General features: G+C 41.3%; 1 protein-coding gene across 2 annotated transcripts in view; it reads left to right on the top strand.

Annotated features, from left to right (window-relative positions):
• Positions 1–26,436, top strand: part of LOC146862017 (broad substrate specificity ATP-binding cassette transporter ABCG2-like) — a 319,514-nt gene that overhangs the window by 100,367 nt on the left and 192,711 nt on the right. For both annotated transcript variants that reach the window (XM_085641178.1, XM_085641179.1), the window contains exons 3-4: positions 15,247–15,306; positions 19,348–19,462. In XM_085641178.1, the coding sequence (XP_085497304.1) occupies positions 15,247–15,306; positions 19,348–19,462 (175 nt within the window). The remainder of the gene's footprint in view (positions 1–15,246; positions 15,307–19,347; positions 19,463–26,436) is intronic.

The raw sequence follows: 26,436 nt of genomic DNA, 5'->3' as shown, positions 1-26,436 counted from the left end.
CCTGACACTTAGAGGAACTACTTTGTGTCGATGTGCTCCATGTGAACGGCAGAACGCATCACTCACAGTGTAGTTAGAAGTTAGCCAATTGCTGAAGTGGGCTGTCCAATTGCTACAGTCTTTATACTGTAGTCGACAGATGAAAAATATGAATAACATATTAACAGACAATGGATGAAGAGGGCTGGTTGAAAGTCCCTTTAAGTAAGTACACTATTCGTATAATTTGAGTAAAATCGAGATATCTTGGCTAATGCAAGACCTAAAGGGAGTGTGATCATCTGAAACTGCATTACAGCGCTTCTGCTTTTTCTTTTCATCTTTTCTTCATAATATCACACGCCTACATGCTTACACTTTACCAACAAGGATGTAAGGCTTGTGTCGGGAGCTGAGGAGCTAATCGGTGTCGGAGGGAGGTGCATCATATGCCACGGTCTAGGACATCACTTTGTTTTTGGTTGGTGCATCACTGTCTATAGATCAAGAATCATGGAACCCGTGTAAATTGGTCATGTCTGATTGGAACACACATTACTTTGTAACTGACGTGTATATACGTTTATAGCTTCACACTGCAAGTCACACTTCTGTCACCTTCAAGATTTGTTTCATTTTTAGGTCTGGCCTAGAGACAGGTTTAGCTGTCATGCAGCCACATTTTCCAAAAATATAATAAAAATACATGCTTACAGAAGTTTTTCAAATCCACTTTATCGAATCATTGGCAGGTCAAATGCCACTCAAATCATGTTCCCTCCCACCACAGCACACAATATAGTACACTGAGTTAGTCCAATTCAGTTATTGAATACCTTCACTTTGAGTGAATTCATTTTGTCTGTGCTTATGTACACACTCACCTACAAAAACAATCCCCCAAAGTTAGACATTTGAAGACACTTGTATTTCCCAGAAACTGCAAGTACCTATGTATATTAGGGTGTCATAATTTTATAAAAAAATAAAGACATTTATTGAAATCGTCGGCAATATTGACACCTCATAAACCACTTAGGCCAATTTATTGATACTATGGAAAACAAGCGCAAATCATTACAAAAGCAAAAATGTGTATGCACATTATATGTTAAAGCCACATCCCCCCCTCAACTTGGTGAAGGTCATTTGAAACTTTTGCATATGACTAGAGAATCACACCTAGTAACTACTTGGGGTACTGCTGCTTCATGAAAATAATTTTCAGGCTTTGGCGTATGACTTGAGAGGAATCTCTAACGTTCGAGGTACTGCAGGTTTTTGAATGTCTTGCCAGTCTCAAAGTTCATAGATAAAATACATATATACATAAATAAAAAGACCTTTCATCAAATTCCTTTATCTATTGGTTTGCTCAACTGCCATTAACATTTTGCTTCTTCCCATTGTAAATCATATGCTTGACAGAACTCACACACCGTTGGCAGCCTAAAGTACACCAGCAATGCAGGAGAGAAAAACAGCACCATTTCTTATTAGATAGGCCACTATTCTGATCTGTCCCTTTAAAGCAATGCCCAGCTGCAACCTTGGTTGCAACACTGCGCTGCTCTAAAACTTAGTAAATCCGCCCCTTGGTGTAAATCGCTTAAATTTACCAGTGATTTCAGGTATCTTTGTATAAGAGGTTGTCATCACAAGTGTTGCATTGTAATCAAGACCTTTATTGAAGGTTACAATATTGACTTCTCATCGTAAACCAGCTTTGGTGTGTTTATATCTTAAAGAAGAATAACACAAATTTATTTAAGCAGTAAAGTGTATATATACATATTTATGTTGAAGCTACAGCCCCTTAGCTTTGTGAAGGACATTTGAACCAGTTGCATCCAACTCGAGAGCGACATCTAGTAAAGACTTGAGGTACTGAAATGTTATGAAACAGTTTTTTAAGCTTTTTTAAATTCAAGAGTAATTTATTTATACGTTTTATATAGCGCTAGCTAGACCCGGGGGTATCGGAGCGCTTTACATACACAAGGGAAAACAAGTTGAATTAGATAGCAGGACATATGGATGCATACAAATATAAGCAAACATTATAATTAGGCATACATTACATAGCAGCACATAAGGATGCATAAAGCTATAATCAAAACATTATAATTAGGCATAACAGTGAAGGGGAGGGAGGAAGCTCGGGAGGTTGAAACAGTCAGATAACCATCTATCCTTGATGGACAAGTGAGCAGGGAGTCAGCTGGGTTATTGAAGTATAGGTTTGTTGACTTGGACGGTAAAGTATTTCTTGAGGAGAAGGAGTTTCAGATCCCTTTTGAAGCAGGGGAAGGAGGGGTTGCATCTGAAGTCTATAGGGAGTGAGTTCCACATCCTGTAGAAATCAAAACCTTCTCAGGGGCTTCACTGATATACCTGGTCCTTTTAAACCAACAAAGAAGAGTTTGGCACAGAAGCTGAAATATAAAAGACATCTTTTTATTTAACCTCTGAAGAGGGAAAAAATGCGTCGCACAGTATTCTCAAATCACTGTATGAGACATTTTCTAAGGAGTACAGGGGCATTATATACCCACACAGGGGCTGAAAAAAGGCGGTACAAGTACACATGAGAAGAGTTATGCACATAGATGGTCATACATAAACTGCACAGTCAACAAGTAGGAGGAGTAATAAGTTGCTGACATCTGTTAGAACAGCCTGACAGTTCTATATTAGGAACAGGTGCATTCTACTAGCTAGGCCCATCTGAGCATGTGCAAGACTCTGGGAGAGGGAAACAGCAAATGGCCAGCACATAGCTAACTAAAATGGCTGCCAAGTACAAAATGGCTTTCAGGTCATGCTAAGAGATTAATGCAATCTTCAACAATCCTGGGTACGTTACCAGAAAAGAATCAGGACTGAGTGGTTCTTCTTTTCAATTTCGGAGGGATGAGAAGAAGTGAGTTGGAGCTTCTCAGAGTTCTAGATCTTCCAGCTTTTACCAGTTTGCTGTTTAGGTAGTTGGGGGTAATGTGAGTAATGACTTGAGACACTGCAGCTAAAAGAAAGGTCAGACCCTTTGGCTTTGTCAATTCTTCTTTTCCGTAAGACTCATATTTTGAATTTGACCACCCCAACCTATCCTTTTGTGTGTACTGAATTCAGTAGGGATTCAGTACCAGAATATCTTTGTAAGCATATCCTGTAACAAAAGTATTGGGCCCAATTCACAATCTTCAATTTCTAGTACATACAGTAGTACTACTTACTTACTACAAATTGCAATTTACAAACCTGCAGGAGGATATTTCCAAGCCCACCTTTCCTTTCTTTTCTATGGGAAACTCTCCACACATCTATGCTTATTTCTTAGCAGTAAATGTGTGAGGGACTAAGAGGAGTGGCTAGAAAGTGGAGAATACTTACTACAAAATAGAAGAGATTTAGGGAAGGATATTCGGATACAAACACCAAACACAAAAGAGTAAGACCATTGCTCTTCACAAACTACATGTCTTAAGTTACAACAGTGCAAAACGCCACAAAACAGCTGTAAATGTACTCCAGTCTAGCTTTGGGAGACGTCTAGCACTGCACATGGTCAGTCACAGGGACTGCAACACACTCCTATATAAAATCATGGAGGCAGGATCTTAAAGGGGCACCCCATAGGAAATCATTTCAAAGCAATCATATTATTTTGAATTTGAATTTAAATATATAGATCATTTTTCTAGTGTTAAAATTCATATTAAAATACATGTGAAATCTTGTGTCCTTCTACAAATTAATAGTTAACTTATTTAAAAACATATTTTAATTAAGCTAAATATTTTAAACTAAAATGTTTGATAACATTCATTTCAATTAAATATGTTTTAAATGTACTAAATATGAATTACACGTTAAAATGCTTGTGAGGATGGGTTTAAAATTATGTATTGAAAAATATGTATACCTTGAATTAGAAAAACTCTATTTATATATTTAATAAACATTTAATTTGTTAAATTAATGTGCTGTAACATTTAATATTATCCTTTCTAGGTCAATGTTCATCGTTTTAAATGAATTTACAATGTTACCTTGTATTAAAATATTTTTAATATTTTTTTAAACAAATGTGTGTTATGACTTTCCCTATACTTTACCATAGGGAGATCCCTGACCCCGAGTTGGAGATCTCGACCCCGCTGGTGTAGATCTCCTCCTACGGGTGTAAAATTACTATTTAAAAGTTATTAGTGTTAAAGACTTTTGTTAGTTAAAGCTTACATGGGCATCACTGACTAAGGGACCGATTACGAGTTTGACGGTGCAGCGGCGTCGGCAATAACTTTTGTAGTCCTTAGCAGGCGATTCTTTGGCATTCCCACAGCAGTGCCTATAAAATAAGCACTGTAATAGGAACGTCAAAGGAAGTTCCAGCACGGCATGGACTTAGAAGCCCATGCCGTGCTAGAACTTGTGGTGCATGCATGAAGGCCCCCTTTCTGTCCTCACTGCCACTTTGTTTTCATGGAAGAAAGACCCCTATGAAATCAGTGGAGATGAAGAAAGTTGTAATATGCTTGGCGGAACCTCGGTGGTCCCGCCAAGCATATTGATGCCTCTTGACTGCCATGTCCCACCAGGGAACGGCGGATACCTAGCGAGTCGGCAGTCACAGGGCAGTACAACCTCCAAGGTCATAATGTAGTGGTTGGAAGACCACCACCACCGCCCCACCAAGAGTCTGGTGGTACCAAGACCGCCTGACTCTTAATCAGGCCCTTATGGTCTGGAAGAAAAATCCTCCTGATACTACTTTGAAGAAAATATATCTCAAAATATCAACAATTAAATCACCTCAGACATATGATAAAGTGACCAATGAGGTTAACAATGTAGACATACAAGGCACCTTGAGTCTATTACATAAGAAGGTTCATGGCATTTTGTAGTTCAGAGAAATAATAGATTGAGCCTCGAAAAAGTGGAGTTGAATCCTGCAAAGCACTTGTTGGCTGCAATTCTGAACAACAAATGAGTGAAAACGATTATGTTTTGAAAAAGAAGGTAATTATGATATTAAACGTACGATTGTCTTGTTCCTCAAATGTAAATTTGCATATTTGATTAATTTTGGTACATTAATTGGATATCTTTCACTTCTATATCCCAAGTATGTTATACTATAACTGTTACTGGAGTTAAAAGTGTTTTTGAATAGTGTGGCATGTCTGGTCAATGGAGACTTTTTTTATATTAATTTGCGAAAGTGGGTGCTCCTGTTGTCAGGATAAATTTACCTAAAGCGGCATTTGTTTCAATTGAGGTTTGTCTCACTTTGACCGTGTTAAAGCTCCTCTAAATTTACAACAAGCCAGATAACTGATTCCTCAATTTCTTCAGTCAGTTTGTTTCTTGTTTGTCCAGCCACAAACTCAAGCCTCCTTCTTTATATCATGATTATTGATATGTTGAAGACCGAATGAGGTCAAAAAATTGTCCACTATTTGGGATACCAAACATTTTTTTAGCTCTGCACCGCTAACAAAACATCTTCAACATTACCGGGAGTTGAAATGGTAATACCACATGGCATTTCTCATCGCTGCTTTTCAGTGCCATACACACATGGCAATGACTGACACAAACCATGTTTCTCCTGGATCTTCCCCAAATTATCTGCTATCCAATCAATATATCTAACAGGGCTGCTGGTACTGGTACCAGGCGAGGCCTTTACTCCTTATTTAGGAACGCACATGAATGTCATTGCCCAAGTGTGAAAGATTTGGCACCATGCATAAAGAGTGAAGAAAAACAGGAAAAGGTGTGAAGGCAAGACATTAAGTAATAGACTCTGTCAATTGGTGGCCCTATTTTTTGAAACAAGAAGGATAGCACAGTATTAGAATACAGAATACATTCTGAAGGCTCAATTAGTGCCCTTCTTCATGTTACAAAGGTTTTTTTAATGGCATTTAAATTATCATATGATAGTTTAAGGATGCATAGACCTTGTGACGTACAAAATACACAATACAGTATAATAGACTTCTTTGCCATACAAACAATAGATCATTATAAGAGTACAAACGTAGCATGTTGCACCCCAACTTATTATATGACAGATGGTGAAAGTCATGCACGAGCAGCAAAGTCACAGAAGGGTAGATAATTGGTACTAGTGCCTGGAAGTATGTTATTTAACCATGGGCGTAGTACTACGCTATGTTCGCGGAGCGTGCGTAGTTTGCGCTACTACGCACTACACGAATTGCACGTAGCACAGTGAAAAAACGCGTAGCGGTCATTTTTTGCTTGCTCGGGGTCCTCAACATCAAGTTGGCGACCGCGAGCGAGCAAAATCAACATCCCGGCGAGACTTTTTCCTCGTTCGCGATCAGCTACATCAAGTTGCCGATCACGAGTGTGGAAAATAAACCTCTCGGAGTGATTCTCAACGCGGGGAGGTCAGGTATCTCATTGCGAGTGGTCGCGTAAGCTCGCGACCGCTCGCAATGAGAAACTACCAGTCCGCGTTGAGAAAGCTGCCGCTCTAGTACAAATCTGCTCGAGCGGCAGAAAACGACCGCGTGCACTGTGCAAGATGCCGTTTGCAATGATTGCACAGTGCGGACAAGCATCTGGCACTGTGCAATCAGTGCACACAGCATTTCCCTACCGCACTACACTGTTCGCGTAGCTACGTGTAGTGTGTGTAGTGCGAAGTGCACTTCGCGTCGGTACGCGTAGCGCTACTACGGAAACTACGCCCAAGATTAATGTTATTGATACTCAATGTAGTGGTCTAAAAATATATACAAAATGTTTCCTATAACAATAGGGAATAATAATTCTGTACCTTTTGATAATGTCTTTTACAAGATTTATGCATAGTTGAATGAGGAAAATGGTTGTATTCATGTAGTGGGGTGGCTTCATATAGTACAATGTATGAAAGGTGTAGCAACCAACTGTGTGAAACAATTAATACATGTAGAAAAGGGGGAGGGATAAAGGGGGAGGAATTGGGTGGGTGCCCAGCAATACCCCATATGGAACGTAGGAGCTAATGCAGTGATGTAGTCTATAAGGCTATCAGTTTCCCTCAAGAGCAGCAAACGTGTCCAAAGAAACCCAAATTACAGAGGAAATATGTGGGAAGGTCCATTCGTTTGAATGCGAGTTGTGAGCACTTCTTAGGATGAGACCCACATCCGCCATGTTTGAAAACAAAGGTGTTTAAACAACTTCCATTCTGGTAAAATAACCATTACAGCAATCGTTAGGAGCACATCCAGAAGGGGCATGTCAGTACTGCCTAGAATAATCATATCAGGAGAAATTGTTTACTTAAATCTAGTTTATTGATGTTTTGCCAACTTTCTTCTGAAATGTGAGCTACTCTATCAGAATTCAAATGTTTGGCTCATTTACTGGCAAGATGGGACTGTTGTGAAGGGGGAGCTAGAGAGTGTCCTATTGATTTTGGAGGCAATGTGACCAGACCTAAGCCAAAAGACTAAGCAAGCTAGGTAGGGCGGGCATGTACCGAAGAAGAGTTATAACACCATTCAAGCTTAAAATGTGTTTCAGTAGCTCTTGTAGAAGGCAGTTTATTTGTTATGTGGTTCTTAATAGAGCCCTCAAGCAGATGAAGGTTTATTTTCACTAAAGATCAATAAAGGCACAACACTTCCTCTACATGATTGGAACAGAGAGACATCTTAAGCGCACCACCGATGATACATGAGATGTGATTGAATACTTCTAAAGGGCAGTGGAAGTGGAGTCCAAAGGCCAGGGTCTAGATAGATAAGCAGTGTTTACCGATCCGTTCTTTCCCAAATTTAGAAGTCTGAAGTTGGATTGCAGAAGCTCACTGAAGCGTACAATTGGGGATATCTGTCAAAAGACATTCTCAAATGAAAACTGAAGGAGAGTCTTGGATCTCACAGTGGACTATCCACAGAATCTTATACATAAACCGGTTCCTAATCGATAGTCATTGAAGACTCCTCAACAAAGATGTAGCACAAGAAAAGTGCAGGCTTTAGTGATCTCTCATCCTTGCTGCTTAATTTTGAAATACTGTCTATGGATTTGCTGATTTGGAATTCCAAAGTAGGAGAATTGATATAGTCGGGGAATGATCATTTTCATTGCAGAAATTGATCATCTCTTTCCATCCTGATTTAAAACATAGAGAACCTTTCTTGACATGCATGCTGAAAAGCACAATAAGCATTTACGGAAGAATTCTTTGGATCAAGACAGCACCCACAACCACCACAACAACATTTTTTTTAAGAGTCTGTCAAGACTGGTGTGTTAATATTTTATACGATAAGTTCTAAAATGTACACTAACGCATTACACATAAAAAATGTATTCAAGAGCAATGTAAAAACACACAAAACTAAAGCAATTGTCAGCACACTATTCATAGTAAGAAAAGTGTAGAAGAAGCTGACCTTAGATCCTGGCGACAACGGAGTTGATTAGCGTTGTGGTCATAAATAGCAACAGAGGGAGAACATGGACCATGGGGTTCAAGATGAAAACGGAAATGGGAAACAGAAAAAAGGTATGTTTCTACCTCATTTCCTTCGATTCTACCAACACAAAGTAGGGGGTATCCTTGCCACTGTTTCCTCGATGGAAAGGCATTTCATGATTGGCCCGGCAGTGATCTTGGCTGGACTCCAGCCGACAGCAGCTTCTGCTTATGACGCCATCATGTGGGTGAAAATTGCTGGCGGAGTCTGGGGCACTTGGCGGTCTTTCCTTCATGCACCCGCTAGCATCCAAAAAGAGCAGGCGGGCCGTTAAGCAGGTAGGCGATGAAACTGTTGAAAAAGTGATGGCGGGATCATCATCAGATCGCCAAGATCTAAAACGGGCCATTCGTTTTATGCCTTCTGTTAGTGTAAAGTTATTGATTGAAGAGATATTGGAATGTTATGTTACAGGTGAATAGCTGAAATTCCCATGCAGATTGTTTTTTGGTAAACAATATATTTATTTACCGCAATCCGTGTTTTTTATATTTTTTTATTTTATCATTTGTTTCACTTGTTAACTCTTTTGCTTCAATTTACACTTCAGAAGTAGTTATTAAGGGCTGTGTTTTAGAACATGTAGAGTAGAATACCCCTTCAATAACTGTAATGACTGGTTGCTCAATATGTTTATAATTCAGCTTTGATCATCAGTTTGTCATTGTTTTGATGTGTTTCTCAGAAGTTCTGGAGGCTTTCCAAACAGATTTATTGACATGAAAGAGACACCATGCTTAGCTACACTTCTAGGATGCGTGCAGGGCTTGAAAGATGACAAGTCAGAGGTACCATTGGAATGTTCACCCTTGTGTCACAATGACCTCAACAAACGCCTGTAGGCAAAAAGCAGCCACATTCACAAAGAAGGTGGTTACACAACAGTGACTGTGACCCTTTGCCTGAACTTGTGTAACAGCACGAAACGCAGACTCACGCACACATCAGGAGACTGGTGCTTGAGGGGATGTCTTTTCGTCACTGCAGAACACGCTGGCTTCATCGCGCCGCTTGTCTTATTGCTGGGCCAGGCCGATATGAATACGTCACACCTGTTTGCTTAACCTGAGCTGACTTCCCATCCAGAGTAAATCGATTTACAAGTAGGATGACTACTTCCCTTCAGGTGATAATGGACATTTGTTCCAGCCCTGAACTTCTGTTTGATATACCAAAGCATTATCGGCGTGCAGTCTTTTATTTTGCTTCCATTGAACTAATTAGAATAACACACCTGAAATCAGTGATTTGTTGGTGAAATGTTCAATAGTGAAGACAGTGTCCATAGCTACCTTGAGTCACGTGGTCACCCTATTTAGAAGTTGCATTGCTTAGCATAAACGTTTACATTCTGACAACACCTGGGCACAAATCCATAAAAAAAGTTAGAGGACTAACCAAGTTACACAGTATGCCAGTGACATCCTGGTATGTAACATTACAGAGTGACATAACACATGGCATCACAGGAAGTGGCATCACAACCCATAACCTCACAGGAAGTGACATCAGATCTTAAAACCTCACACACATGTTTAGCACGTCTATCATGAGTACATTTTAGCGCCTAAATTCATACATTTAAAAAAAAAAAAATCTGACACAAAGAAATTGGCAACAAGAAGAAACCTGGCAGTAAATCTGTTCTGTTTAATAGTTTGCAAAGTCTGCATTTTAAAATCTGGGGTTAAGACTGTGGCCTTATGGCTGAAGCGGTCGACCTCGAAGCTGGGGAACCAGGTTCGAGTCTCGACACGGACGCTTAATATCCTGTGATTCTGGGCAAATCACTTAATCTCCCCCTGCCTAACTAAAAATGAATGTGTCCTTCTGTATCGCAACTGGTGCTCATGTAAGGTGCTCAGATACCTTGGGATTAAGTTCGTGCAATGACCCCCCCCCCCCCCCCCGAAAAAGGCACCTGTTGCACAGATCTTTGTGTGCCCAGTACATTTAATGGTAATAATGATAATGGTAAAATAACTCTGGAGATTAATGCACTTGCCAGAGAGATCTGTGTTTTGTCTAGTCTCAGTTTTGAATCAAAATAGCATAGATAGCAGATTTTTATTTTATATAGATGGGTAAGTGTGTTACTGCTTTTAACACAGAGGTCCTTTTGTTACTTGCAGTTCATAAATTTTAGTCTTTTAATATAGCACAGTGAGCTATGAAGGACATGTGACTCCTGCACCGTGTAACGCTCACTGTCTTATGTAACACATCCTTTACATTGATTTACACGCATAGGATTTATTGGGCATGAATAATGTGTACGTATGCTGTGAAGCGCGCTGACACTCTGGATTGGGATGTGTAGCGATTTAAAAGAAATAAAACAAAATACTGGTATTTAAATTGTTATTTGTATAAATACTGGGCCAGACCAACACATTCGACATTCTTACAGTCAATGCAAAAGTCTTCTATACAGGGACTGAAAAAAGGCAAAAGCATGCCTCTCTTAAGTATCTGTGATTTAATAACAAGCTGTGAGCCTTTTGTTTTCACTCCATCACATTTGCAGCTAGGTGTGAGGTTCCAAATAGTTCATGTCCAGGATAGTCCATCAGAAGGGGGCCTGATGAGTTAACTATGTTTTGAGCGCAGCTGGAATTTAAATAACAAAGCCCCCTGCCTGCATGTTGCTGCTCAGAATGGAAGCAAACACAGTGCAGGCCCTGCTGAAAGTGTCCCAGTGTCTGAAAATTACACCGGGACAAGATTAGCATATTTCTGTGGGACCCAACTTCTTGGCAGTGGAGACGGTATCCACCCTGCGAAAAGAGTAGGTAGACACAGTCTACAGTGTATCCTCGACTTGTGCCCTGGACAACACCCACTACTTGGCCAAAAACTTCCAGTTTTCAGAAGGCTCGCACAAACTCTGTAGTGCCGCACTCTCTGATTTGAGAGCGGTCTTCAATATAAACAAGCATTGGCATAGCCAATAGGTCTCGCCTTTGGGACCTTATAAGTGTTTAGCTATGCAACAGTTGCATAACTAAATACTTATAAGGTCCCAAAAGCGAGACCTATTGGCTATGCGGCCGCGAAAGTGAAAGTGATCACGATCAAACATCAAAGCCGCGCACATGCACTGTAGCTCTAGGCTGGCCGGGTAGCACTTTTTGAAGCCCTCTCAATAAGTCTCGCCAGACCATCGCATGCGCTGGGTCAGGCGAGACCTAAAAAGCACACATTACACCAGGCGTTCTCGGGCTGTGCTCCCAGAGTTTGGAACTCTATTCCACCTTCTAACCTCAGCTTTAAGTCTTCACGGTCCTCCAAAAAAGAGCTGAAACTATTCTTACTCAACCACCATTTTGTTCCTTCATCGTAGTATTTTACAAAAGCCATTGCTACTACAAGTACTGCTATTGTCAGTCTCAAGCACTGCTACTGTCAATCTTATGTACTGCTGCTGTCAATCTTGTACATAATCTATAGATGCAATACTATTTAGATGTTGAGTTAGTCCTATGCGTTCTTTAACTCTATTTTAGTCAATTTGTTTACATATCCGTTGTGTAGTATACCTACTCTTCATTCAATTGTGTGTGCTCTATACAATGAATTATACAAATCTATGTGAAGCTTTCTCGCACTCTCGGGTCTTGTACGCACCTTATGAAGCTACTAAATAAATACAGAAGTGAAGTGTGGTCATGGACCGGTGGCACAAACCACGTTGGTGTCAACCCGGGAGCAGGCATTTTCAAGTCCATCAAGTCGATTTCAACATTTGAGGCCTAGACACCTTTGATTTGTCTTCTGCTCAAATGCGTGGAGTTTGTGTGATAAGTTTGACACTGGCATCTTGACCTTAACTGCATTGGCTGCACAGTACACACTCACAGAGGAAGAGTATGTGAAACACAAATGGGACACTCTTAGCCTCTCTCACAAGCAGTATATCCACCCCCACCCTCCTTTAAGGCGCTTTGGAAAGAGCGCTCTCTTTCCCATATTTTAAGTACTACACTGCTGACTGCCTGTGGTGTCCCCAAAAACACAAGACAATCTTAGAGAAGGGAATCTGTAGGATGATTTAGGCTTAGTAGTTCTAGGTGCATCTGCTCCAGGACCTTCAATGATGAAAAAACATTACTGTCCGTGTGCAGGTGTTTCTTATGCTAGTGCTTGGGCAAAAGGGAAGACCAATTTCTTTTTCCATCATGTTTTGCCGCCAAGGGTGTGCTCACTAGTCTGATCAGGAGGAAAAGGTTTTCGGGAGAGCTATTACCAAGGTGCTTTGTAAATAGGAAGATGCAAAGAGACCCTTGTATTTACCCTGCGAAACAACACCCACTTGACCTCAGTTACTTTAATCCTACTCCTTGGTACCTAAATAGGTATGTGTAAAGATCCATGTAAACATTGGGACAAAGACGTGATAAGCAAATAACCTTGTATAATACATTAAATTATTTTTCATTTATTGTACAAATATTTTTAAATAGTTTGATATATTTTTGCATATTCTTTTTGATTACGTTTAATGCCGGAATGGCCCTGCTATGGAGGGCTATAAAGCTATTAGAACACTCAGCCACTAGAGGGCAGAATGTTCCAATAAATAAAACAAAGGGCTCATGGATCCCGAGCTCTGTGAGGCCTTTCTTTACAGCAACACCTGTAAAGGAAAACATTGGAATGTTGGAGCTCCGGCTTCTACTGGCCATTAGAAGTCCTAAGCACTCCATTGTTTCAATGGAGCTCCCAACATTACAATGATCTAATATAGCCTTAGAGCCCTGCTGGCTCTACTGGCCATTATAGGCCCGCTCCAGCGTTTATCAAGGGAATGGGTCCTTAATGGCCAGTAGAGCCCACTACGGAGGGCTCTAAGGCTTTTAGAACATTCTGCCACTAGAGGGTAGAATGTTCTAATTTGTAAAACAAAGGCGGGTTGAATTCCCCTCTGGCTCATGAGGCCTTTGTTCACAGCAACAGCTGAGAACAAACATTGGAATGTTGATGCCTCAGGCTTCTACCACCCATTAGAAACCCCAGGCACTACATTGGGGCATATGTATCAACATCACCATTTGCGATTCTCAAATAGCGATTTTTAAAGAATCGCTATTTGAGAATTGCGAAACGGGATGTATCTAAAAAATTGCAAATTTTTTGCGGTTTCTTAAAATTCCTTAATTGCGATTAGCAAATTGCGAAATCGCAATTAAGGAATACCTGCCCCTTCATTTCTATGGGCCAGGAGACCCATAGGATTGAATGGGAAGTAATTCTCAAATAGCGAATCGCAATTTGCTAATCGCAATTTGAGAATAATTTCAAAGGTGCAAGGGTGTCATGATGACACCCTGATGCACCCCTGAAATGAGCATGTGTGTGCATATGGCGCACATACATGCCCTAAGGGCATGTATGAGCGCCACGTGGCACTTCGTAAAATTCAAAAAAGTGCATTTTGAAAGGAACTCGCAAATTACCACCAACTGGAAGTTGGTGGTAATTTGCGATTTCTTAAGGATAATTCGCACAACTTGGGTGCTTTTTACATATCATTTAAGAAATCGCAATTTGCGATTTCTTAAATGCTTACGCAAAATTAAAAAATCGCTAAATTAGCAATTCCTTAATTTTGCGATGGAATTTGGCTCATACATCCCGATTACCGATTTTTTAATCGCAAACGCATTGCAGCGTTTGCGATTAAAAAATCGTTTGATACATATGCCCCATTGTCTTCAATTGAGCACTCAGCACTCTAATGTTCTAATGGATTTTACCATACATTAACAATGGCGTGTTGCATGTGTCTTGGGATAGCATTATTCTAATGTCAATCAGAGCTTCCATTAAATAGCAAGCACTGCTATGGTTTCTTTCATGCAGATAGGAAGCAGGGGTGGAGACTGAATCCTGATTATTAGCAGAGGAGTACATTGATAATGGCTGCCTTCTGGAGGCTCCTGCATCTATTCTAGCAGAGTGATTTCTTTTCAGTAATATTCAAATTACTTTGGTCTTTACAACAACAGTTTCCCTAGGGAGGAAGTAGTAGGAGGGTTCTGCTGGACGGTAGTGATGGATCAACATGGAAACAAATGAAAATCAGGGAACTTGGGGTCTGTAAGTTCGGTGGAAGAGTTGAAGGGGGAAAAAAGTAAAACTAGATTTTTTTTTTTATATGAACAGAAAACATTCAATATAGTCGTGGAAACCATGGGCCCTATTTAGAGTTTAGTGGACATGGAACTTCATCATAAATGTGGCGGGAATCCTGTCCGCTGTATTACAAGTGTATTATTATCACTTACACATGTAATACAGTGGACAGGACATCCACTACGTTTGCGATTGAGTTCCATGTCTGCCTCTAAAAAAAGAAGATACAAATAAATAAAACAAGGACCTATGTTGTGAAATATGAAAAGAAAGAAACTTTAAATGTTAAATGACAGAACATGCAGGTTAGATAAGGCTGCATGTTCTATTTAAAGATAGCTGCCGTGGTTTGCCGGTACAGCCTGCGCCTATTTTGAAACATTACCACATATATGAAAATCATGATCTTGAACAGTATCATGATTTCTTCCTTATTCTGAAGACATGAATTGAGGCCCTTTTAATATTTGTGACTTAAGTATGGTTTCATAATTTTTTTTACTTGTGCAAACCTGACATTACTCCCGTCCCACACTCACCTAGGACCCTATTAACACCAATCGTTTCCCTTCTCAATGCTGTTTTTATATTTTGAAGGACTGTATTTTTTGCCTTGCAGTGGAATTATGAAACCTGGACTCAATGCAATCCTGGGACCAACAGGCAGCGGCAAGTCTTCGTAAGTAAAATGTTTTTTTTTGTGATCTTTAATGACAATAGTGTCAAGATAAGTTAAACTGTAACTACTCCTTCAAAGTGTGATGATGAAGTTCTGAATGAGGTTGTGTGAGGATCTTTTGTTTGAAGTATTTCAAATTCTCCATAAAAGAAAATATCTTCTTTACCTCATGAATGATCCAAAGTGACCGGGTACACAGTACTACAGAACAAGCATTGATAACATCAGTAGATTTATCTGTTGAAGAATGCATACACCCATACAGAACATACGGACACACATGGAGAATGTAAACCGACCAACACACCTATCAGCACACTTTGCTCACAAGGTCTAATATATATATTTATACATAGCTGCAGAATTTCCCAGGTCCATGCGTGATATGCTGCTCCAGTTCAGGTTATTTTCTCTGAATAATGGGACATGTCCTGTTTTCTAAAGACATAAACAAGACGCAAGTCTCAGAATTCAAACAAAAAATCTAGTCTGGACCAGCACACCACGCATGGACCTGAGAAACTTGAAAGAGCTGTGTATATATACAGGTAGGCATAGACACACGCAGACAAAAGTACAGGCATAAATGTACACAGACTATCTGTGAAACTCGGTCCATAGCAGCAGTGGTACAGAGTGAATCACACCAGTGGAGCATAGGATGACTTGCAGCAGAGGGCCCAACATGATGTACGTCAAGTAAGCACTACTACTACACCTTATGGGGAGCACGTGGTGATGTTCCTCTGGGACGCACAATAATCACTACATGCTGTGCATTAGGTGAGCATCAAATGATGTGCATGAAGAGAGTAGGGAGTGACATACAACATTGGAGCACAGGGCTTTGCACATTATGGGTGTGGAGGGTGATATACAACGAGGGAGCATGTTGATGTACAATATTGGAAACACATTGATTCCCCCCATATGTAACACATTCAACTTGTAATAAATTTGTTTTACCAATACTGTTTGCATGCTGCTTTTTGAGCATATACATAGAATCATAAAAACAGTACAGAATGTAAAGCTCTCTTGGGTGAAAAGGCAGAAGTGGCTGAAGGTCCCACACACCACAAATAACAATAAGCAGAGATGCACATGGGCACAATATAAAAGTCTGTTATGATGGATAGACTGTATATTTGCCATTACTGCAGGCCACTCATACAATACAGTTAGCTATTTCAAAATGTGGAAAGCTGTAAGAAAGCATGCAGTCTTCATACATTAATAATATGTTGTTCATTTTTTCACAGCTAGGTAGAACCAAAAGATATTGTTCGCCATGTAAAACAAATGTGTCTAGTATTTTACAAAAATGTAATTGGGAACATATTGCAACATGTAAAGAGGGGAAATGATCTTGCTTACGCTGTTGTTTTTCACTTTCAGACACTACCAAAATGTCCGAATAACTCTAGTTGTTTTAATGATTTCTATTAATGCTAAACCAATTAAAACAGTACATGTTGTTGATCGAATATGGTGGAGAAGTAAAACTCCATCACTGAATGGGAGATATTGACAGCGCACCCTGTCAAGAAGCTAGCAATTCCACTTCTAATATTGCGTACTATATCTTATTGCCTTAATTATGCTCCACTATGCAAGAGACATTGAATAAATACATACATAAAGTTGGAAGTATTCTGCATTAGCCTTTCTTAACTAATCCATATCAGCAAAGTTTCAAAATGCAATAACAAACCGTACACCCCAAGGTGTAAATATAAAACTGGAACTACTGAAACCTTTAACAAGTCAAATAACTTCATAAGATATATGACACAGTTCATCTCACTGCTTGTCTCTGACCATATCAGACATAGAATTAATTAAGTATATACATTTTAAAGAACGTAAAGATTCCCCGGGACTTTTACACCTATGTAGCACAGGAGTCTACCAGGTTGCAAAAATGTACATTTGAATATCTACAGTGGAGATGTCCGATGTCAGTTTAGAAATGCTGAACCCATACAGAATTTCCAGTTATCCACATAGATACATTTATACATAAGAAACCTGAATGTAAATCATTTACTTAGTTACAGCACAGAAGAATTTGCATGGATCCTGCCATTCTGGATCTATGTTGTGCACCTTTTTTACAACATTGAAAAGCTGTCCAGATGGTTGTAGCTTGTAAAACCTCTGTTTGAAGCCGAGAATTGTTTTATATAAAGGACCATAACTATGTCTTCCTTTAAGCTAGGAAAATCCTATTTTATGGTAAGCAACGATGTGCACGTTATGCAGGTTTGAAGCATCCTAATGTTGGCAAACATGGAAAAGGAATCTGATAAAATGTTAGTAGTAGTAGTCATCAGACTAGTGTTACAATCTTTCAGTATATTTTTGTCTTTGACAGACTTGAAAGAATTCAGAAGTCATATTTTCTCTAGCAGATTGAGCCCCGAAAATAAATATGTGAAGTCTTGCCAATTGCATGACTTGTTTAGTTGTTCAATCAGTTAATCCGATGGAAGCAACTTGGGTGAAAGAATTACAATTCCAAATTTACCAATGTAAGTACTTGGTGTGGGCAAACTTAATGGATCAATATATGCCTGTGCTCCTCCAGGCAGCTCAACTTGGATTGAAGCTTCCATTGCAGAGAGGCTGATAAATGCCAGGGTCATAGTAAAGCAGCATGACTGGATCTCGTGGGATTGTCAGGGGATTTATGTATTGAAAAACACCAGGTAGACAGTGTTAAAGTTTATATTATATTGTGTAATGATGCCTATAAGGATCGATTTATAATGTACACTGGGCATCCTATGGTGGCACACACACTTTGTTTATTACCTGGTATAAAGATTCTGTTCTAGAAAATCCTTAAAAGATCTAATCTACGGAGTCAAAGGTGATATAAAAATTAATTAACTGTTGTTTAAACTTAAAGAAAGCTAATTCCTCCTATTTTTATGACAGTACTAGCTTTAGCGTAGCGGTGTGAGTAAATAGTTTTTGTTTAATTAAATATGTTACATATCCATTATATTCTCTCTTGGATCACTTTAATATTCTTTATTCACAAGGCAAATGCATGCCCTTTTTGCTTTTTCAAGTGTCTTACCTGGTTAATAATGAAAAATGAGTTGCTCTGGATTTTGTTTTATCTCTAAACATGTGGCAAGCCCCGCGTATCACCAGAAAACCAGCACAAGGTCCTATTGCATACAAATATACCAAAACATCAAAGTTGTCTCTGAAGAAAGTCTCTGACTCCCTACCCACCATCATCAGTGCACCATCACTCAAGACATCTTCCCAGAGGCTCGCAGGACATGCAAGATGTCCAACTTATGTAGAACCCCACACCAAATCCTTATGAACTTGCCAGCTGCCGGTCCATGACTTGCCTAATGTTCATGAGCAAGACCATCAAAAATAGAAAACTTTGCTCAGCTCAAATCTTAATCGCAGGCAAGGCACTGTGTCCTATTCACCATGGGCAATCAACTCCTGCTGCACATGGCCTTCCCACTATGGAATTGTGGTTCCGTAAGGGATGACGGGAGAAAATACTTCCTTCTCAATCAGATCTCTTAGGCTGTAAGTGTGAGTTAAATTTCATAAGGGAGCTATAATCGGAAAACACTTTTCTCCATCCCCTTTAAACTTTTTCCCATGTTTGGATCTATATTCCAGAGCGTAGCTGACTAAGGTGATTTGCCAGATTTTGGGCAAATCTGTCCTTGTGGTCAAAAGTCATATGCAAATCGCACACACACACACACCCCCACTCACTCAGACCACGTGATTAGTAAAACTTTGAACACTTCACTGTCCACACCGGTTGTTTATTCATGTTTTTCATAAAGTACACATTTTTAAAATCTGTTTATTGGAACTTTGCAAATGTTCTGTCATACAAACATATGGGGGTGTCTGAGTCTTTGGGTAACTCCCAAGCTCAGACATGAAGTTTTACACACTAGAAAGTTTGCAAATAACTGAATCTGTGTTCTTTTCATTGTAAGTATGATACTAATTGTGAATGCTAATAATTTTGCCTTCTGATCCAAGATTGCTGGATGTCTTAGCTGCGAGGAAAGATCCGCATGGGCTGTCAGGAGATGTACTGATCGATGGAGCCCCTCAACCCCCCAACTTCAAATGCATCTCTGGCTATGTTGTACAAGTAAGTCTTTCTCTGTTAGCCTATATTAATGTTTTACCCAATACTTAAGCAAGACTGTTGAACGTAGCAGTTACTCCAAGATTGTTATTGACTAGAAGTGTTTGGGGAGGGGCTTTCTCCACCCCAGTCAATAACTAACTGTAAGTATCCTCCCCCTTGGATAATATTGCTGTTGTAATGTAGACCCTTAAAATTTGGGGTGCAATTCACAAAATTGTTTGTTGTATGTTGGATTTTGCATGGTTATTTTTGTGGAAGCATAGAAGTGTATTTTAAAAATTTTGGGGGATAGGAATCTGTATTTGTTTTTACTATTGAAATGCATTGCAGTTAAATGCCTGTTTTTGAGGAATACAATAAGGAGTATATAGAAAGGCACACAAACTATCACTAACGATAATGAATATATGAAGAATTTATAACTGGTGTTCTACTGCTTTTAGAAATTGTAGTGAGTTCTAAGGGGATTTTGCCCTGTGAAACATTCTCTCCTTTTTCTGGCATGTGACTACCCATCTTTGAGAGCAATGGTTTGTCCTCGTTATTTTCCCATGGAAATTATGGTTAGTGCCTCAGAAGGTAAAATGAGGACAACATTTCTATAAATTGTCATACATCTTCGTCATCCATGAAATAAGTCTTGCATAAAACTGCCTCCAACAGCAGCAGGTGTCTGTCACCTGATTTCCCAGGGTTTTACTGCAGCCTCCAACAGTGTTTTAGTGAACAACTAGAACCCTAACTCTCTGATTCAAAGCAAGAGTGAGGCACTCCTGATTGTAGCTGGTTTTTAAACCTTGAATTTATAGCCTTTCCTGTAGAGTAGGTGTTTCCAATTTCTTCAAATGCACTTCTGTTCAAATATTTCATTTCTGAACTTCCTTTTGTAAGAAGCCGAATCTCCCTGTATGTATGTGCATTGTCTTCTGTGTCATTGTATAGTAAGTTAAGCATAAGGACATGATACATCCATTTAAAAATATGCATTTATTGAGTATAAGAAAGTTTTTTTCTTTTCTTATGAGCAACTACACCCAAAGGTAGTTAGTTAATTATAACATATTTTAAAGTAACCAACACTGCACAGCAGACAAAACACTGGGGCATCTTTCTTAAAACACAGTCAAAGCAGATATGCACAACACATTTTTTTAAAGAACTTGAATTCTTTAAATATGTAATACAAACACATGGAAAGGAATGTTGTTGGAGACTCATGTATTTTTGGACTTTGTAGCAGCAGAGATGAAAACCTTGTTCATACACATATTCAGCTTTCTGCACATGAAAATCAATGAGTGTAAAGCTGTCTGCTGCAGCAGCACGTTTTCCAGCACATGGGGCATTCTGTGAGCTAGGTTAGTACTCTGGTCCTCTATTTGAACTCCTTGGTGTTTGCAGGCAGCTGCTAGGAGAAGACGATTTAGTGATGGTGGTTGATACAGTAATGAGGCTTGTCTCAAGTACTAGATATTAATCTTTTCGGTGGATATCGACCACTAGAAGAGAATCAAAATGCAGCATTTTGGTAGCGTACAGCTTTCTGGTTTACAGTTCTCTATGTATAAGGCTGTTACTCTGACAAGCCTAGTATTAGAATTAAATGTTCTTTGGCCATGTCAATAGCATTCAGTTTATACAATCACTTCAGTTTGATTATACGGCTCTAGCAAGAGCTTCATGTCTCTTTGAGTACAATAGAATGGGTTTTTCAAGAGGGTTGCTAAGAGGACTAGGATTCCATGACATTTCCTTATAGTTAACAGATAATTGGGAGGTCTTTTAGTAAGAATGATACCCTGTTATTATACTGTAGAATGTGTTTTATTTTCTATGTATTAGTGAAGAACACTGTTTTGGCCACCAAGGCACGCTCGCATACAAGCTTGCCCTTTTAGGCAACATGTTTTATTGTTAAAATTATTCCTTCTGACCTTGTGTCTTTGCTGAGACATGGTCACTTCAGATGTATTTCCAGTCACTAGAACCAGTGAGTAGGGATTACTTCACCCTCAGTTGTTTCTTCATTGTCCTTAAACTATCAGTCAGTGACTACTCAATGAAGAACATTACAGTTGTGGGGTAGCCCTCCTCTTCCCCTCGCACAATTCATGCAGTCTTTCATGTCATGCTTCTAACATGTCCCTAGTGCCTTCCGTATATATCTAAGATGATCTCGTGAGTTGTTGTAAAATCAGTTGTCTGATTTACAAACTAAGAGGTTTGTTGTTACTGTGGTTCTTTCTAAAGGCTCAAAGTGGAGCCAATATACTTTGAGCTGGGGATTCCACATACTAATTTTGCTTGAGTGATCAGTGCTCCTAGCCTTTGTTATATTCTGCCTAATCAGGTTGGATCTACACTTTTTCCAGCTGAATGTTGCCTTGTTATATCCTGTGTTGTCCTCTAGGAGATTAGTGCACAAATTTACTTAAATGGGTTTGAACATCAACAGACTTTGAAGCCCCTTTACCATAGTTTTAAATAAAATGTAAGACCAAAAAGGAAACAGCTCAACTCAACAAACCCAAAAGGGTTTGAGTCGCACCTCCCTCAGAACTTTTCCTACCTACCCTCCTAAATTTCAAATTAAATAGACAAGCTGTTTAGCTAATATAGTTTGCAACTCCACTACCCCCGCTGTTTCTAGGGGGTGATCCACAAGATCAAAAATGAACTTAAACCCACTGTAGGTTGCACCACTCTATCAAGTCTACAAAAACAATAATTATATGAATGTCCATCCAGTATTGTGTATTTTTCCAAACAAATTTCTCTTTATTCTTCTTTTCAATTTTCACAATTCGTAGGCAGCCAACGCGTTTCGTTCTTCTACAAAGAACTTCATCAGGGTTGTAAAAAATATTTTTAAAAATGTGTATATAATACAATTGTTACAACTCAATTAACACATATTATAAAAACACATTTATCCAACAAGACAGAAGATGCTTCCCAAAAGCACTGGGCATTACATATAATACTTAAAATGTTTACAATCCATATCAAATTATTTAGCAACCTACACATATTATATTGGGTTGGTAATGACATTTTTTATAAAGAATGCAAAAAGGCAAGTCAAATTGTATTCCTGCTACCACTTACATATTCCATACCAATTTCTTGCCCCTATTGCTCTTGGGGCCTGTTCTAATCTATATATAATGTCCTATCTTTTTTAGCACAATCCTTGGCTATACGCTCTAATTTAGTCCCATATTGTATAGATGACTTCAAAAGTTTGTGACAGACCCTCTAAAATTACATAACCAAGTCGAACTAGAATGCCTCTAAATGTCCTCAAATAGTAATTATCTAAAGTTTATATTTACAGTGCTTGATCAATTTATTAAGACTAACAGTATGATGTACCTACCATTAATTCTTAACAACTGGTTGTTTTGTCACGTTAGAAATACTGTCATCCGATTTTGAAGTTTCAAACCTAATTTGACTTCAACGTCCTTCTCGACTGCTCTGCCTGCCAAAGAAATATTACAACTGCTATCATGAAGTGGTTTGTGGCTCTCTAACAATTACAATATTTGTTATATTATTCCATATAGTCATTTTTCTTACCTACAATACAGGCTTAGCTGGTCCCATTATGCTCCCACCACGATCATATTAAGAGGCTACTATGCCTATAATAAAATAATACTTTTTTTTTTTTATTTTTTTTTTTAAGACCTTTATTGTGCAAAGGAATGGTTACACTGCGTCACGCCAACAACCCGGAGGCAGGCCGCGATATCGACAAATGTTTCCAATGGAGGTGTACCATATCAGGAGTCATAAACAATATCAGCATCCTAACATACAGGGAGAGACACACCCTCGGCCCTGGTGAGGAGTACAACGGCGCGACCAGTGAAGAGTGGAGGGTCTTACATTTTCTGGGTTTTGTGAACTGGAATCGAATCCTAGGCACACGGTCCCGTCCTGACACTCCGGCGAGTACTAGGACCGCAGCTCATGGAGAGGGTAACTTATAAGTAAATCGTCCACTACCACCTTTTCTCCAAACCCCCCCGCAACAATCGGAGGGAAACAGCAAACTTTCGGTGCGGAGCTATTGCAGAAAACCAACAGACATCTCAGCTCGCTTACGCAGGGGCTAACATACCAGGACCCGTCCGTCATAGAGGGACGACTACAAGCAGCATTGGTGGCTGCAGGAGGTTCGCAAAGCAGCAGCTATAGGGCGGGGGCGGGGGGCGGGGGACGCGGCAGGACAAAGCAGCAAGACGCCCGGACGGGGAGGGGGGCAACACGTCAAATCCTACAGGCATGCAGCAGGCACGGGATCCGGCAGGAGCAACACACTCCACAGCCCTCAGGCACACCCACCAAACAAGCATCCATCCTTCCATCACAATGCGTACAGTGCTCAAAGGTTCACCCCATGTCATCCGAAACACCCGTCCCGGGGGAGTCCACAGAGGCAGCCGAACCCGCCCGCTCTCTTGTCCACTGCAGGAAGGGTTCCCAGATGTCGTTGGGCCTGGATGCGGTGGGCATCGTCTCCCAGTAGGTCGTGAGCTGTGTCTGACCATATGTAACGTCGCGAACCCTTGCGGCGAACGTAGGCAAGGCTCCACGGCCCCAGTGTAGCGCCACCTGGCGTTTAGCGTAAAGTAGCAGCATCGCGTGCAGTTTCCTGTCAGCGGGTTCGGTGTCTTTAACGTATCCCAGGAGCCCCAAAAGCGGAGTGGGTTCATCCGTCCTGTGCAAAATGCGGTTGATGGCCTCAAAGATGCTTGACCAGTACTCAACTAGCTTAGGGCAGCTCCACGCCACGTGGATGAAGGACGCGTCAGCTCCACCACACTTCCAACAGGAAGCGTCAGTGCGGATCCCCATTCGGTGTAGCAGCACTGGTGTGCGATAGTACCGGTGCAAGAATTTAAAATGGACCAGTCGAAGTCTATAGTTCGGTGACAGCGCTGTGAGTTGCGTACAGCAGTATTCCCACATAGCATCTGACAGGGTATCGTCCAGATCTGTGGCCCAAGCCTGTTTGGCCCCAGGCACGGTGAGCGGGGCCTGCTCCTGCATGCAGTTGTATAGTCTAGATACTAGTTTCGCGGGGGAGGGTCGTGACAGCAAGTTTTGGAGGGCATCCAGTTGTGGGGGTTCCTCGGGGAATTGAGGCCACATCTTCTTGCAGGACTCCCGGAGAGAGTGATACAGAAGCGCGTCCGAGAACGAGGTAGGCCGTCCGTCCTCACGGACACCCAGCTCACCAAACGTCCCATCAGGGTAGATGTCAGCGAAAGTGGCCACCCGTCTCCCCTGGAGCGTGATGGCATCTCCCCTAGCGCTAAGGCAAGGCAGCATCGGATTGCTACGCAGCGGAATGGCCGGCGCATAGAGCAAGGGAAGGCCCGCCCTCCGGCGTAGCTCCTTCCATGACCAGCGGATCATCTCAACGGTGTCCACCTCCTTCGAGGGGCGGGAAACCCTGCCATACAACGCCACCCGAAGTGGCAGCGGGGCAACCGCGGCCAATTCCACCGCCACATGCGGCTGGTAGGGGGTGGGGAACACCCAGAAGTGCAAAAATTGAGCCTGAGCGCACAGCGAGTAAAGCTTAAGGTCAGGCGCTCCAAGGCCCCCCTGTCGCAGCGGGAGTGTGAGCAAAGCCCAAGAGGTCCGCGCCTGCCGCCCAGCCCACACCAGAGACACAAGCAGGGAGCGGACTCGTGCATGGAAGCACGCAGTCATGGGCAGCGGAAGATTAACGAACAGATATAGGAATTTCGGGAGAACTACCATCTTTGCCAGTGCCACCCTCGCGACCAGGGACAGGGGAAGTTTATTCCAGACCTCCACCCTCCGCTCCAGCCAGTCGACCGCTCTGCCGAAGTTAAGAGACCATAGTTCCTGTGTGTCGCGACTAATCCAAATACCCAAATATTTGACCGCGTCAGTCTCCCAACGTAGGGGGTAGTCCGAAGGAGGTTGGGCTGTCCCGTCAGTGAGAGGGAACGCAACTGACCTGGACCAGTTTATAGACACGCCCGCCAGACCCTCGAAACGTACAAATTCTCGAAGCAATGGGTTCAAATTCTCCGCGGGGCTGGAGACATACAGAGTAACGTCATCTGCATAAAGTGAGATCAGCAGACTGCGAGAGCTGAAGCCTATCCCTCTCGCCGTGTGGTGTTGGCGTATTCTGGCCGCCAGTGGCTCCATCGCAATAGCGAAGAGGAGGGGCGACAGTGGGCATCCCTGTCTAGTCCCCCTGGAGATGGGAAAGGGCTCGGACACCAGGCCATTCACTCGCACCCGAGCGCGAGGTCTGTCATATAGCAATTGGATGAGAGTAATAAAGTTACGACTAAAGCCCATCCTGCCCAAGACACGAAACAGGTACGGCCACTCTAGCGAATCGAAGGCCTTGGTCGCGTCTAAAAACACGACCGCGGCCTGGACGGAGGGGTGGAGATAATGTAGGATGGAGAATAGTGTTCTGAGGTTGTGCGAGGTGGCACGGCCAGGGATAAATCCTGACTGGTCCGGGAGAGCGATGATCGGCAGCAGCGGCTGTAGTTTGTCCGCAATGACCTTGGCAAAGATTTTAGCGTCAACATTTATGAGAGAAAGGGGACGATAGGAGTCCAGGTACAGTTCGTCTTTGTCGGGTTTTAATAGAGTGACAATGAGTGCCTCGCGCATGGAGTCTGGGAGAGCATTCAGCTCCAGCGCCTCCACGAATACAGAGTGCAATTTCGGGGCCAGTTCTTCCGCGTATGTCTTGTAAAACATTGTGGTGAGGCCATCTGGGCCGGGAGCTTTATTAGCCGGCATGCTTTTGATAACCTGAGCTATGTCCTGGGCCGAGACAGGCAGGTCCATGTATTTTCTATGGTTGTCATTGAACCAGACAAGGGCGATAGAGTCAAGAAAATCGTCCAGGGAAGTCGGGGCAGCAGAGTGTTTGGTCGTGTATAGGGAAGCATAAAAAT

Source organism: Triturus cristatus, chromosome 2_2 (assembly GCF_964204655.1).
Source record: "Triturus cristatus chromosome 2_2, aTriCri1.1, whole genome shotgun sequence".
Taxonomy (NCBI): Eukaryota; Metazoa; Chordata; class Amphibia; order Caudata; family Salamandridae; genus Triturus; species Triturus cristatus.
Note: the sequence above shows the minus strand (reverse complement) of the source record. Positions and strands in the feature narration are given on the sequence as shown.